Source organism: Pimephales promelas, chromosome 23 (assembly GCF_988280905.1).
Source record: "Pimephales promelas chromosome 23, fPimPro1.hap1.1, whole genome shotgun sequence".
Classification (NCBI taxonomy): domain Eukaryota; kingdom Metazoa; phylum Chordata; class Actinopteri; order Cypriniformes; family Leuciscidae; genus Pimephales; species Pimephales promelas.
Genome location: NC_142791.1, coordinates 5,511,088 through 5,527,777, shown reverse-complemented (window position 1 = coordinate 5,527,777; position 16,690 = coordinate 5,511,088). Strand labels below are relative to the sequence as shown.

The window sequence follows — 16,690 nt, the reverse complement described above, 5'->3', positions numbered from 1 at the left end:
CATCTACATCTTGGATGCCCTTGAGGTAAGCTAAAACATATCAAAAATTAATTTCAAAGTGAACTATCCCTTTAAGTTCACTGGGAGTTCCCATCATTAAATTATTTGTTCTTTTTTTAGGGTTAGGTCTTTTTTACGATTATTCTTTTAGTCTTTAATAACTGCTATCAGTTTCATTAAAGATATTTTATCATGTTAAAATCCATTCTGCTGAATTCTTTCCTCTGGAATTTTGTCTGGACATCTCTCTCTCTCTCTCTCTCTCTCTCTCTCTCTCTCTCTCTCTCTCTCTCTCTCTCTCTCTCTCTCTCTCTCTCTCTCTCTCTCTCTCTCTCTCTCTCTCTCTCTCTCTCTCTCTCTCTCTCTCTCTCTCTCTCTCTCTCTCTCTCTCTCTCTCTCTATCTATCTATCTCTCTCTGATTGCCCCAGCCGAGAGGTTTGATCCCTGCTGTAAGTGCTGCAATTCAGACATTGGCTGTGATTGGATGGACTGTGGAGGTGGCCCAGTATCACAGCACTGCTAATAAAGATGCCACAGAGCCAGTTGCACATGAGATCAAGTCTCTTAACCTCATCTTTTTGCTGTCTTTCTCTCCATCTGCAGTTATCTGTTTCCAGATGGGCGCAGTTATAACCCAGATCTCACCGGGTTGTGTGAACCCACCCCACACGACCACATTAAGGTCACACAGGTTAGTAACAGATGCACATACGAGTTGACTTTATATCAGATTTTGATTTTCATCTTCGTCATCTTTTTTTGTCCTCTCTGTTTTTGGTCTTTTCAGGAACAGTATGAGTTGTACTGTGAAATGGGCTCTACGTTTCAGCTGTGTAAGATCTGCGCCGAAAACGATAAAGATGTAAAGATTGAGCCATGTGGCCACCTCATGTGCACTTCCTGTTTGACATCATGGCAGGTACATATTGCAGGTGTTTTTATACTCATTTATAATACACTTTATTATATGGATTTAACAATGGCTGGAGATATACACGGACATGTATAGTACCGGTAAGAAGTTTTTAATAAATGCTGTTCTTTTTAACTTTTTATTCATCAATGTTACAAAAAATATTACGCAGCACAACTGTTTCCGACATTGATAATAAATAAGTATCAAATCAACATATTCTAATGATTTCTGAAGGGTAGTGTGACACTAAATACTGGTGTAATGGCTGATGAAAATTCAGCCTTGCATCACATAAATAAATTATATCTTAAAATACAGTATATTGCAATAGTAAGTGACTATTTTGATGTGTAATGGCTCATTTCATAACTAGCATTTTTTATTCTACTAAAATTGATATTTGTCTCGATTTTACCTTTATCTTGAGGTTTCTTCATACGTGGCTTCTCATATTTCCTTAGTAACTCAGTATGCTAACTTTATTTCCGCAAAGTTGTTTGGTGTGTTGGGAATGACGACACAGCTGTGTGACATTCATAATAAAAAAAAGTATATAAATAATTTTTACACAATGAGTATTGAAAGGTTTGTTTATTTCAAACAATTTTATTTGTAATCATTTTTATTTACTTTTACTTTTTTAATTTTATTTTGTTTATTTACACGCATAAATTAAAAAAGGTCCGGGGCAAAATTTTCCAAGACAGTTTCCACAAACCTTCCAAAACAAATAAGAGGAATTATTATATTATATTATATTATATTATATTATATTATATTATATTATATTATATTATATTATATTATATTATATTATATTATATTATCATGATTAATCACATCCAAAATAAAAGTTTTTGTTTACATGTGAGTGCACTGTGTATAATTATTGTATATATATATATATATATATATATATATATATATATGAAATATATAATATATGAATCATGATCATGATCTTATTGTAAACAATATTTTCATGATCTTATTGAAATCATGAATCATGATCTTATTGTAAACAATATTTTCATATAATATATGAAAATATTTCTTAAATATATACAAGCATGTGTGTGTGTGTATATATACATAAAATTATACACAGTACAGCCACATATATTATGTAAACAAAAACTTTTATTTATTTTGGATGCAATTAATCATGATTAATCATTTGACAGCCCTAATATATATATATATATATATATATATATAAATATATACCACCACACCTCTGCAGCTTTTCACACAGCTGTGCTCATGCATGAGAGAAACACGTCTTATTTGCATGCGTTTTGAAGAAATTCTTTGCATCACATGTAAACGCTTCAGTGACGCCCAGCGCTCAGCTAATGGATCTAGTTAAGAGTGCTTTAATGGCATGCTATGACCTGAATACTGAGCATCATCAGGACCAACTGGAGAACGAACAGCGGGTAATCTGTCTCTGTCGCCCTTGCATTTGTCCTGATCTCAAATGCAAGCGGCATGACTGCAGACAGGTGAAGGAAAGGCAGATAGGGTAGAAAATGTGTCCTCTCTGGTTGCGGCAATCTTCTGGGTGTGTGTTCCTGCGTATTAATGTGTATGATTGTGATTGAGGATGTTTACGTGGGTGATGTTAGAGTGATGTTACACATTTGGGATGAAGTGTGTATGTGTTTACATTTTAAGGAATGACCGTATTCTCAGAAATGTTCTGATCTACGGTGTTGTCCAAGCATCAGAGCTTCTCTTTCGATAAACAGATACTTCTGGGACGCCTCGGACGCCTCAGCCAGATGCATGCTACATGTGTATCTTTGTTTTTTTTTCCCTTTCATAATGGAAACTTGATTTATTCAAGCTGATCTGAGCTTAAACCCTGATTCGAGTCTCGGTGCTTGGTTTGAGTCTGGCCAGCAACATGCCCATCCCTGTATCTCTCCCCAATAATATCATACAATTCTTCACTATATCACTAGAAAATTTAAGGGAGAAGCAGGACTATTGTAATATTTTGTGTTTTTTGTTCTGTTGGGCACATTCGTTTTCGGTCTTCTATACATCGAATCTGCTACCATCTAGGTTTTTGATGGGTTTGGCTTAGATTTGTGATCATTGACCGTGAACCAGTCTTTAGCGCAACAATGAAGTGAAGCGCTCAAGTTAATTAAATTCAGAAGAGCACTTCATCGAAACTATACAGTGGCCCCCAAAAATTATTTGTGAGCTTAAAAATGTGTGAATGTCACTGCCTTAAACAATAAAATGTCAAATCAAAGTGCCATTTATTTTAATTGCACAAGCTCACATTTTTCAAGCAAAAGATTTCATAAAATGGAAATAAATATAAAACAGTAGACATACTGCTCAAAATTAAGATTGTGTGCAGACACTTTCTGCTCGTGAAATGTTAGTGGAGCACATTCGTGGTTGATGTGTTACTTTAATTTTAGATGCAAGTGTTTACTTTTGTTGTTCCATATTTGAGTGTGAGAATGTGTGAAGGATGTCATCTTTCCTTCAGGTCAGAATTGTTGTCACTGAACACAGATTGTCACAACACATTTAAAATGACATTCAAAAGCCCTCAGCTGTGAAGTCCATTCTTAGACAACAAGAAATCCCCTCTGCTCTCGTTTTTTAAAACGGCAAGGATAGCTGCCCTTTAACCTGTCACCTGCCTATAAACAGACCTGACTGTGTGTTAAATAAACCATTGAACCGGTTGAGAGCCTAGAGAAGTGTCGTCTCATCTCCTAGCTGGCAGGGAGATTTTTGGGCTGAGTTTATGAACACACATCAGTGAAGTCTCAATGGTGACTGACTATCCCTTTTTCATTTCAATGGACTTGTTTTATGCCGAGTCAGTTGGGGTGTGTTTCTCTGTCTCCGGTTAAAGGCTTTAATTAGGATTAGGTTTCAAACGATGCTTTGATGGTTTTTTTTCCCCACGCGACCCCTCAACCAGATGGCAGCCATGATCATCTTTTGTTCTTGTAAATATCGACACACTTTGATTCTCAGAGTTTAATGGAGGAAATTAAATATGATTGTTGTTCATTTCGCCATGTGTAAGCCGTCTCCAGACCGTATGGAGGTGTGCGACGTGGCGGAGTGGCCTGCGTGTGTGTCTGTAATCCTAAATCGAAAAAGAGAAATTCGGTACCAGGCCGGAGAGGGGTAGCATGTGCGTTCCAGCTGTTTGTAATCAAACATGACTCTTCAGATCCTGCCAGTAAAGAGTTTCCTCATGGCCAAGGCATATTTCCTCAACAGTGTGTCAGTGTTTACAGCACTATACAAATAATCAGACCAGAACGTTGAGGTTGATATCAGCGAAGGTACTACACCATGTGCGTGTGTTCATGTCTGTTTCGATTAAGAGGCGGTTTTCTGGACTTCCACAAGTGTTTGAGCCTTTGGGTGTGTGTATGTTTGAGAGTGCACGTTACAAGTGTGTGCGCTAGTGTTTTAAAGTTCACTCTGTGTGTCCTCGACTCTTTTCTGCAGGACTCCGACGGTCAGGGTTGCCCGTTCTGTCGCTGCGAGATCAAAGGGACGGAGCCCATCATTGTGGATCCGTTTGACCCACGCAATGAAGGAGCCAAGTGCTTCTTCCTGGACCACTTCAACTCCCCTATGCTGGACATGGATGATGATGATGACAGAGAGGAATCATTGGTCATAGACCACATCAGGAAGGTACAACATCTATAAGATTCCCAACATTAAATTGAAATTAATCTTAATTACTTAGACTACTGTTCAAAAGTGTGGGGTTGATAAGATTTTTTATATAATGAATAATAAAATAAATTTTATAAGTAGTCTCTTATTAAAAAAAAAAGGGTGTTTTTGTGGAAACTGATTGATTTTTGTTTTATGTATATAAAGTATAGAAAACAACATGTTTTTATAACATTACTTACTGTCAATATGACTAAGTATTAGAAATATGAATTATTTACGCTTAATATTTTTTCATGATCTTATTGTGAACAATTCATCTGGGCATGTTATTAAAAAGATACAAAAATAATAAGCTGGACCACATAATATTTTTTTCTAAATGTATCAACCTACACAACTTTTATGTTTATTTTTTAATCGTTCCCATCCATTCTGCTGTGTAATGCCTACTTTTTAATGGGTAAAATCAAATCAAATCCAGACATACTTTTTTTTTTCACTCTGGAATACGTGTCTAATGCATTTAGGGGTGTAACAATATATCGTGCCACAATATATCGCAATACAGAAATGCAACAATACACATCGTGGATAGTGACAATGCATATCGTGTATAGTCCCCCCAAAATAAAAATGACTATGTGAGAAAAAGTTTTCAGAGTTTTAGTGTCAGTACTACATTAAACTATGCAATGAGGGAATATTTATGGGTCCTGATAATGACAAATATCTGATGTTACCAGTAAAAAGTGGCCTATATTTATTTTAAAATATATCTAGTCAGTGAAAGATCTAAAAATAATTAAAATATACAGAATTATTTTAGTCAAATTATTATTTTAGTCTGGTGTGACCATTGTCCTTGGCTTACAAGCACCAAGTCTGAGTCTATTCATTTAAACCCACAATTTAATATCAAATTTAGCATTTTAATCATCAGTACATTTTTTGTTAACCTTTTATTATATGTTTTGGAGTATTGCAATAATATCGTATCGTGAGTTCAGTATCGAGATATGTATCGAATCGTGACACGAGGGTATTGTTACACTCCTAAATGCATTTCATGTTTACTTAAAGCCAGATCACTGTCGGTGATCACAGGTTTACAAGTATTTAGAAGTTTGTTTCTGCCTAAATCTGCTCAGTAGATAAGACTTCATTCATCACTGTTGTCATTCCACTACCAATCTTCATTTTTTCCCTAGTGGTTTTAATCTCTTTCTTTACTGGACTTCAAAGAGACCTATATCTTGCTTTTATATAGGTGCGATAGCCTCCTGCTCTTCACCAGCATAAATGTCAGTCTCTTTTATTAAAAAAAGAAACCTGTTGGAACCTGCCTCACAAGGACACAACCTCCGCAGCTCCACTGAGTATATTCATTAAATGGTAGAGTTTGGAGAGAAATAGAGGGCACCTTCTGGCAGGAATGTTTTTAAATAGAAATGTGGGATATTAGTTTTTTCTCTCCCTATAATGCGCTTCCAAGTGAACTTGTAGAGGATATTGGCTTCCTATTGAGTGAGAGCTTGTTCGTACTAAGAGTAGCGCACAAAGAGCATGTTATTCACCTTTTAATTTCCTGTCACGTTTTTTAGCTAATTTAATTTGTAGCGCTTCCCCCCTTTATACATTTTTTGGTGGACCACGAACAAAAGCTGTCCAGCTGCAAGTGCTCAGTTCATGGATATGCTAATGAGACTTTTAGTTGATTAGGAAGTTGAATACCCTAACCTGCCCGAAGCTATTTATGGAGGTAATAGGCCATTAGGATAGCTTCGTACGCAATCATGATGATTAATAATGAGTGTCATTTTCCTTCTCTTTGTACTGCTGTTGTGTTTGTTGCAAATATTTTATCTCAATCAAGACCCAATATCTATGCAACATCGAGTGTTTCTGTATTTAAAGGGATAGTTCACTTTGAAATTAATTTGTGATATGTTTTAGCTTTTACCTCAAGGGCATCCAAGATGTAGGTGTCTTTGTTTCCGCAGTAGTATCAATTTTGATATTTTTAGGTCAAACCGTTCATGTCTTGTCAGTCATATAATGGAGGTCTATGGTCACCACCTCAAAGAGCATGCACAGAGAAGTCCAAATTAAACATGATTTAAAGACTCGTAAATGTAAGTACACATTGATGACCTAAGACATGAAACGAGCGGTTTGTGAGAGAAAACTAACAGTATTTATATTGTTTTTACCTCTTGTAACCACAGCCACAAAGCGTAGGCGCCCTCAGATCACTTAAATGTTATAAATACTGTTTGTTTTCTCAAACAAACCGCTCGTTTCATGTCTTAGGCCATCAGTGTGTACTTACATAGACGAGTCATTAAATCATGTTTAATTTGGACTTCTCTGTGCATGCTCTTTGAGGTGGTGACCATAGACCTCCATTATATGACTGATAGACACGAATGGTTTGACCTAAAAATATCAAAATTGAAACTACTGTGGAAACAAAGACACCTACATTATTGATGCCCTTGAGGTAAGATAAAACATACCTAAAATTAATTTCAAAGTGAACTATCCCTTTAACTTAAAAAAGAAAAAAAGAAAAAAACTATTGCTTGATTGTGTAAAACTCGCTATCATGATTTTTGCATGTTATGGATGATTGCTACTGTATGTGGTCGCTAAATAAGTCATAAATCGCCTCGGTTGCTTCTTTCTTTCTTTGCGTAGTCGATGGACATCCAGAACTCGCCGATAATGTCTCCGAACTCATCCCCTGTGTGTGAACGCCGGAAAACCGCTGCAGATCACATGGGCCCGCACTTGAACATTCCACCCGTCCCACCCCGCCTTGACCTCATCCGTTCGCCCGCTCCCAGCCCCACAGGCTCTCCCAAGGTATCTTGCTGATCATGATAAATATTTTTATTCTCAGTTTAATTTTCTGTTTTTTAATATTTCTCTTTTCTCTTTTCAGTCATCTCCAGGTATGTCCAGAAAACAGGACAAGCCCCTTCCTGCCCCTCCACCCCCACAGAGAGACCCCCCTCCTCCTCCTCCACCAGAACGCCCACCTCACATTCCTCAAGAGGGCCGGGCCGCCTGGCTCATCACTCCTTCGTCTGGCCTTCCCAGGGACCCTAGAGCGCCCCTGGAGGCCTGGACTCCTAAAGACAGCACTGCTCTGTCAGACTGCAAGACTTCTGCTGCAGACCGCTCCCCCAAACTCGCCCACGCCGCCCCTGCGCACATCAACGGGAGACCCCTCAGCTGCTCCGGCGCCGACTTGGGGTTGAACCGGACCGGCCACAGACCGAATGCGCAGTCAGAGTGTAGTAAGGTTAGGAACGCACACACATTCCTCCTGGATCATGCTGATCACGTTCACACGCGCTCTTTTTGGAGAGTGACACTTTATATTAGGGCTGGAATGTCCTTCTTTGATAAGCAGAGTCAAGAACATGAGATAAGAGCAGAAAAATGACTGGACATTGTGTTTCGAAATCACCTAGAACCCTCTGTACTCATTCACAAGCCCTTACATGCCTATTTTAAGCCATAAATATTCACTTTTTTTGCTCGTAGCTGTTACTAAGCAACAGTGACGATATTCGCATTAAAGCAGGGCTGTGAAATTTGGCTGTGTGAATGTGCCTGTCTTTGGCCCTGGCATTAAAAAAGGAGGTATTTAAAAACGCATCATAATTACAGCCGTTGCCCTCCCACCCCGACGTGTTTTGGTTTATCTGGGTTAATGCTCCAGAATTCAACATACACGTACATATTCATATAGATTATACATTAAATGAGCATGTTTTGCACAAGGGGATTGGAGAGGGTTATGTATTTGGTTGCAAAGCTGCAGAGGGTCTCTCATTAAAGCCCTTTTGGAAACTAAGAACTTCTCTGAAATGTTTTTTGTTGAATGAAGTGCTTGTGGATTTTTTTGTTCTACTAAGGTTTGCAGCATGCAATTATATGTAACCACCAATGGACTGTGATTTTTCTCTCTCAACCCCCTCTCTGTCCCTGGTTGGCATGTCAGTGTATGGATTCATTTAGTGTCCCAGTGTGGGCACAGAGAGTTTGGCCCCTGTTCTCCCGGCACAAACCCACACAGCACTGTCCTCAGGCCACAGCTAGTGTGCAGCATCACACGCTGCTCTTGATCTCTGAAATAAACCGGCTCAGACATCCGAGGTTTCTAGAGCTCCATGATGAGGGTCCTGAAGATCCTTCTAATCTGTTGATTTGACACAATAACAGGATCATCTGTGTGAAAATACTTTAAATGTTATTTCTTTCTCCTTTTCTCTCTCCCATTCTCAATCCGTTTTATCTATAATCTATCTAGCTGGTCATCGGTCATTTCCATCCATCTGTTCTTTCCATCTCTCTTTCTATCTATATCCATCCATCCATCCATCTGTCTAACTGTTCATCAGGACTTTTCATCTATCTTTCTAACCATCTATCTATCCATCCATCCATCTGTCTAGCTATTCATGAGTACTTTTCATCCATCCATCCATCCATCCATCCAGCCATCCAGCCATCCATCTATTCATCAGTACTTTTCATCTATCTTTCTAACCATCTATCTATCCATCTATCCATCCATCCATCCATCCATCCATTCTTCAGTATTTTTCATCTATCTTGCTAACCATCCATTCATCCATCCATCCATCCATACATCCATACATCCATACATCCATCTGTATAACTGTTCATCTGTACTTTCCAGCTATCTTTTCATCCATCCATCCATCAGTATTTTTCATCTATCTTTCTAACCATCTATCTATCCATCCATCCATACATCCATCTGTCTAACTGTTCATCTGTAGTTTCCAGCTATCCATCCATCCATCCATCCATCCATCCATCCATCCATCCATCCATTCTTCAGTATTTTTCATCTATCTTGCTAACCATCCATCCATCCATCCATCTGTCTAGCTATTCATGAGTACTTTTCATCCATTCATCCATCAATCCATCCATCCATCCATCCATCCATCCATCCATCCATCCATCCATCCATCCATCCATCCATCTATTCATCAGTATTTTTCATCTATCTATCTATCTATCTATCTATCTATCTATCTATCTATCTATCTATCTATCTATCTATCTATCTGTCTGTCTGTCTGTCTGTCTGTCTGTCTGTCTGTCTGTCTGTCTGTCTGTCTGTCTGTCTGTCTGTCTGTCTGTCTGTCTGTCTGTCTGTCTGTCTGTCTGTCTGTCTGTCTGTCTATCTATCCGTACTTTCTAACCATCTATCCATCTATCCGTCTATCCATCTATCCATCCTTCCAATCATCATTACTTTTCATCCATCCATCCGTCCGTCCGTCTATCTTTCTAACCATCCAACCATCCTTCCACCCATCCATCCGTCTAGCTATTCACCAGTACTTTCCATCATCCATCTATCCATCCATGACAAATAATCTAATATCTATCACGGATAAGTCCCATTTAATTTAATCTGTACCTTTTATGTCAGGTTTCTTATCGAGCACTACATCCATAAATTATTTATCATAAATGGTGATTTTTAACATTTCATGTTTGTGTTTCTCTGCAGTCTTTCATCAACGGTCTGTTACCTGGTGATGAGTATGATGTCCCTCCTCTGCGTCACTCCCCTCCCCTTTTGGACCACAACCAGAGGTGAGACACACACACACAGACACACACACACACGTGCCACTCCCATCCCTGGAGCCCTAGCTGTGGCTCTTGTTATTTGTGTCCATGTTGATCATAATCACTGTAAAGCAAATCAATCTGTCTCTCTTTATTCTGAAGGGAGCCTCACCAAACAAACAACTGTGTTTACCCTCCTCAATTCACTCATATTGTCTTCATATGATTATAAATTAGCTGTTTACCTCTCTTGAGCACTGTTTTTCTGTGGATTTGCTGATCTCATTGTGATGCCAGTCCAGAGCATCTTTTCCTGCTTTGCTCATTGATCTGCTTTTGTGACGTTTAATGACTAAATTATTATTATTTCTCGCAAGTGTTTTTTTTGCTGAAAAGACAAAAATATCATGTGGACTTAATGAATGGGTTAATGTGATCCAGGGATTGTGTGCACAGGCTGCATCCTGTATATCTCTAGAGGTCTGACAGAACAAACACACACACACACACACACACACACACACACACACACACACACACACACACACACACACACACACACACACACACACACACACACACACACACACGCATACACACACAGTAATGTTTGGACACATGCGCACCAATTATGCAAGAGCACCAGGATCCGGAGAGCATGTGCTCTTTAAACAAACATAAAGACACACACACACACACATACATATATATATACACTCTCACACACACATATACACGCACACACAACAGTGATGGACTTCCTGTGGGGTTTTTGAGGGAATTAAACAGAACCAGCCTTTGAGAGGTAGCACTCCAAGCAGCAAGCCATATTTCCTCTTCTGTCACAAACACTTATGCTCATTCTTTCCCTTATATTGTGCTATGTGTTGAATTTTTGTCATTATTATTATTAGGTAGTCAAGAATAGGGGTGAACTTAGTTGTTTGTACTACAAACATGAATGATACCTCACATTATGCTGCTTGTTCAGGAAAGATGTGCTGTGATAAGTGATTGGATTTGGATTGGACTTTTGCATTTAGAAAATGCAAAGCATGTTAAAAACTGCTCAGAACACCTTATCAATTCCAGTACATGTTGCTAGTGTGTTATTTTAGATGTTGCTATGCAGTTTCTCAATGCAAACGTAAAAAAAAAAAAAAAAAAAAATTACTTGGGTGTTCTAAATACTGTCAATATGTTGATATAGAGTGGTATGTTTCTATACAGTAGATAGTGTTCTTAAACATTGAATGCATAGCAGCATACAAAAAACTACTTAGTACATTGTTATTGCTAAGTTTTTCTGCTTATTGTTGATATGTTGCTATAAAGTTGGTAAAAAGTGGTTTTCAGTTTGTTAGTATACAGCAATTAACTTACAGATTCCCCATGAACACCTTAGCAGTCTATTTTTTACATTACGCTGTTTCAGAATTTTGCCATAGGGTTTATAAAATGTTCTTAAAAAACAAAAACAAAATAATACACTGCATAGAAATGCCCTGACTCTACTATAACACCCATAGCACCCTTGGTTTGGTTGTCAATGTTAATGGCTTCATTCATGCAACACTGTTCTGCTCCTCTCAGCAGTTCCTGCTACAAGAAAAACTGTGTTTCTGTCACCGCTTTGACAAATGAAACCGAGTGGTTCTGGAAACCACAATGGCTGTTGTTTAGAGCCCCGAAGAATACTGTTGTGTGTCTATGTGGTGTATCTGTCCATAGAGCTGCGTCAGTAGTGTTTATAGAGGCTAAGATTACTCTAGCGTGTGTACGTGTGTATATATTTTTAAAATGCGTATGAAGAGTTCAGATGCAAAAGCCTCTAAGTGCCATTTGAAATTTTCTTCTAGAATGATCATTTTTATCAAGCTTGTATATTTAAGTTCAGTGATTTCACTTAAATGGCAATGATAATTACCTATTAATTGTTATTTAAGTGAAATTACTGAACTTAAATATACAAGTTTGATAAAAATCATAATTAAAGAAGACAATTTCAAATGGCATTTAGAGGCTTTTGCATCTGAACTCTTCATATATATATATATATATATATATATATATATATATATATATATATATATTCTCTGTTGGCTCCGGGCACACTGGATTCTTTGTGATGGGCATCACACACATCAACATACGTTTATTCTACAGAAACACAAACACACCACTGACTTGGAACGGTTGAGAGCACTTTCCACCTCCTCAAAGAGAGCAAAACTTGTGAACCTGTCATCTCCCCCTCACTCTCATAGGTGTTTTTACACTGTTATGGTTGGCTTCTGTTAAACACTTGGCAAATGTACATCCATAAACACTCTTGATGTGTTGGATCAAGGAACATTTCGAAACACTTGAAGTGAATCAGTGAATCGCTTCATCATCATCACAGGGAGATGAAGTGCCTAAAGCGCCCTCTAACGGTGCATTGCGGTAGCAGTTAAAGTTTGGCTGGAAAACCGCCCATCGTATCCCCCCTCCTCAGTGGTGCCAGCCCGTTTAAATATTGGATGTCTTTGCCTACTTTAGCTCAGCGTTGGAGTCTTAGTTAGAGCATTACGTGATTAAACTGGCTAATCTCACGCACTGAAGAGTGCTTGTTTCAATGAGTCAGCATGAAGGCGGAGAACATCGTCTAAATCTCCCGTCAAAGAGGATTTTTCCACGAGTGCCGTGGCATCACTTATAATTCTGTCATTTATGTAAATATTTACATATTGTGAATCCACAATTTGCTGTAATTTGGGAGCATATTTTTTTGCATATTTGTTAATGTAATAATTTGGAGTTAGGGAGTTGTTCGGCTTTGTATGAAACTTTCCATGGTACATACATGAATCATGTCTCAAATCATGCAGTTTGTGTGAAGGTCTCCTCCCACAAACTTGCATTGAAGGAGGCAATTAGTCCTATATAAAGACCAAATATCATAGTCTAAAAACACTCTAGCAACCACAAAGCAACATGCTCAAAACTGCTCAGTACATGATGTGGCTTAAGTGTTCTGAGTATTTTTAATCAGTCCCTCCAGAAAAACGCGATTATTATTATGATTATTATTACATTATGCGATCGCTGAATTCAATGCAAAATCAGCCAAAGTCCGCATATTTATGCGGGGGCCGCATTTTTTCAAATACGCCTCACTTTCGCCGCATAAATTGCCGATTTCCGTGCAAAATATGCGGGGTTTGCATAATTTCATAATCCTCGCATTTTCGTTGCAAAAAAAGTCACATGTATCTTAGCAGAAAGTTGAAAAATGTTGCGTTTGCTTCACATAAGAGCAGCCATTTCCCCCTGTTTCCATGGGAACGTTATGAAGTGACGCAATTACGCGACGCCAGACAGACTCACGGAGGCGATTGACATCTCACAAATCGAACTTGTATAACTGTCTGTCGAACGTTCTACCGTCACATCGTTACTTAATAAACAACATAATATAAAAGTAGTAGCATCAAACAGAAATTACCCGCACACATGGGGTGTTCGACAGTTCAACAGGGAGCGCGCAGCTCTTAAAGGGGCCACACCTTATTTACACTCTTAGAGTCTGAAATAAAACAAGATGAGAAATGAAATATTCCCAGCACTTTCTATGATGTAGTATGCTTGTTTATCAAAGGAAGTAATAAGAAATGACTCTTATATTAACAGGATGTTGGGGGAATCACTTTTTTTCTCTTTTTCATCAAACCGCAATTTTTGCAAGTTCCCTCAATTTTTGTAAATTCCAGCAATTTCATCGCATAAAATTGCATAAATATCCCACATATTCCATCGCATTTTTAAAGAAAACTGGCCGCATAATCAATCAATTTTTGCCCGCAACAATCACAAAAAAAAAACTGTGTTTTTCTGGAAGGACTGAACACTATTATGGTAAATGTTAAACATAAATCGCAAATTTTTTCACAAATTTTTGGAAATTACCACCACAAAATCAGTCATTTTGATCGCAAAAATCACAAAAAAAAAAATCGTGAAATCCTGGAGGGACTGTTTAATACGTTAAAGAGCATCATATCAACCATTTTGAATGCCCAAGCCACTCACAACTTCCCTAACATTGTGGCAACTACTTTTTCATTAGGCGAACATGTAAAAATCATTTGTGAAAAACACTGAATGGTCATTGAACCTTATCTGTGTGCCTGAAGCATTGTGGGATTGTGTTGTCCTGACTTACCTTCCTGTACATGTTGTGTAATAAGTTTTGTGTGATCTACAGACACACCAAGCCCTTCAAAAGCCATCGGAGTCTGACGGATAGAGTGGAGGACGAGTATCAGGTTCCATCATCGCATCCCGTCTGCATCACACAGCCGCCCGTCTGCATCCCCTTCCGCATCCCCAACAGGTAAACACACACACACACACACACGATAGTGAAAAACATTGACTGTCTTATCGTCCCGTCCGCATTTTAATGTGTTTTCTTTTCATAAAGGACTTTAGAAAACGGCTTGTCAGATCTCTCCACAGAATTAAAGAAACATAAACCTCCAGAGCATGGTGAGAGAACATACACACACACAGTCTCTGCTTTGTCATCTTCATTTTCTGCTTGACCATCTTTTAGTGTGATTGTGGGAGTTTGTGTGTGTTTGTAGCAACAGGGACTAAAGTATACATTTCTTAATGTGGCGGCCAGTGGTTGTTGAAGTCAGTTGTTTTGGCTGACATGGGTGACTCACTGAGAGGTTGAGGCCATTTTTAGGTCAGTATAACTCTGTTGTGTTCCTCAGGTGGGTTTGACTCTGGTTCATTGATTTCGGGTGTGGCTCACACCACACAGTGCCCCCTCCACAACAGGACGCCCTCAGACTACGACATTCTACTGCCCCCTCAAGGTAGCCTTTGGCACAGCGCCTCAATCTGATTGGTTGCCTGATTAGCAGACTGTTCAGTGGTGTTCATTTGTTGGTTTCTACTTTTACTATTGCACTAGGTTAGAGCTGCGAACACCAATGCAGTCCTTATTCATTATTGAGTCATAATGAATGAATCTGATTATTAGTTGGTAACACTTTACAAATAAGGTTCATTGGTTAACTACATTAGTTAACATTAACTAAGAATGAATAATACTTCTTCAGCATTTGTTAATCTTTGTTGATGTTAATTTCAACATTTACTAATATTTTATTAAAATCTTGTTAACATTAGTTAATGCACTGTGAGCTAACATGAACAAGCAATGAACAACTGGATTTGTATTAACTGACGTTAATAAAGATTAACAAGTACAGTAACAAATGTATTGCTCATGGTTAGTTCTTATTAGTTAATACATTAACTAATGTTTAATAAATGAACCTTATTGCAAAGTGTTACCTATTAGCTTATATAAAATGATCTGTTTGATGTAGTTAAGGTGTGTTTGTGTGGTGCTTCTATTCAGACACTTTTTTTTACATTCATTCACCTTCACTTCCATACATTTTTTATGTTAGTATAATTTTATTATGATTTTAGCTTGTTTGTTTTTATATAGACAGATTCATGAAGACATCAAATTGCCTTTGTTTAATTCATAGTCATACTACTTTTATAAACTTATGGTAATACAATTGCTTAGTAACTAAAATCCATTATTTTGGCTATATAATTAGGTAACACTACTTGAAGGGGTGTACATAAGTCTGACATGACACCTTCATAATCATGACAGGACACATGGGTTTATACATGTTTATGACAACTGTCATTCGCTCTTTTATGACATTTTTAATGCAAAAATGACATTGTTTGAGATGTCTTTGTTATGTCATCTTGACATAAACCAGAACATCATAACCTGTCAGAGTCTTTGTCATGATAACTTGACAAAATTAAGTTAAACTGTCAGGTGGTTGGCTTTGACGTTGGCTGTCATGTGGCTATTATAATATTTTAATGACAAATTCAATTAGTACCACTGTTGAGGTCAAGAAAAATATTCATGGCCTCATGACAGCCAATGTCAAAGCCAACCACATGACAGTTTAATGTAATGTTAACCAATAAAGCAAAGTGGTTTCTTAAGTTTGATTATGAATCTGCTATGTCTTGTTTAAGTCATATTTATGACAGGTTATGATGTATTGGTTTATGTCAAGTTGTCATAACAAAGACATCTCAAACAATGTCATATTTGCATTAAAATGTCATAATTGAGCGAATTACACTTAATGACAGTTGTCATAATCATGCATAAAACCTCTCATATGTCATGGTTATGAAGGTGTCGTGTCAGACTTATGCACACCCCTTCAAGTAAAGTGTTACCTATAATTAAAACCATACTGCAGTTTCCCAAAATGAAATATTTAAAACTATATTTCTGTTTCAAGTAAGGTAAGGGGTTGGTAATTATCAATGCCTACAGTTATTGATCAAAAATACAGTGTTGTGAAATTACTACAATTTAAAATATACTTTATCTTTTTTTAATATATTTTAAAATGTAATTT

At 37.7% G+C, this 16,690-nt stretch overlaps 1 protein-coding gene across 2 annotated transcripts in view; it reads left to right on the top strand.

The window, feature by feature from the left end:
• The window catches only part of cblb (Cbl proto-oncogene B, E3 ubiquitin protein ligase), a 73,919-nt gene that overhangs the window by 53,026 nt on the left and 4,203 nt on the right, over nt 1-16,690 (top strand). The window contains exons 8-16 of one of the 2 annotated variants that reach the window (XM_039675649.2): nt 605-692; nt 789-920; nt 4,416-4,607; nt 7,293-7,460; nt 7,540-7,902; nt 10,159-10,244; nt 14,467-14,595; nt 14,686-14,750; nt 14,984-15,088. In XM_039675649.2, coding sequence (XP_039531583.2) covers nt 605-692; nt 789-920; nt 4,416-4,607; nt 7,293-7,460; nt 7,540-7,902; nt 10,159-10,244; nt 14,467-14,595; nt 14,686-14,750; nt 14,984-15,088 — 1,328 coding nt within the window. The remainder of the gene's footprint in view (nt 1-604; nt 693-788; nt 921-4,415; nt 4,608-7,292; nt 7,461-7,539; nt 7,903-10,158; nt 10,245-14,466; nt 14,596-14,685; nt 14,751-14,983; nt 15,089-16,690) is intronic. The other variant, XM_039675650.2, reaches the window with a different exon arrangement.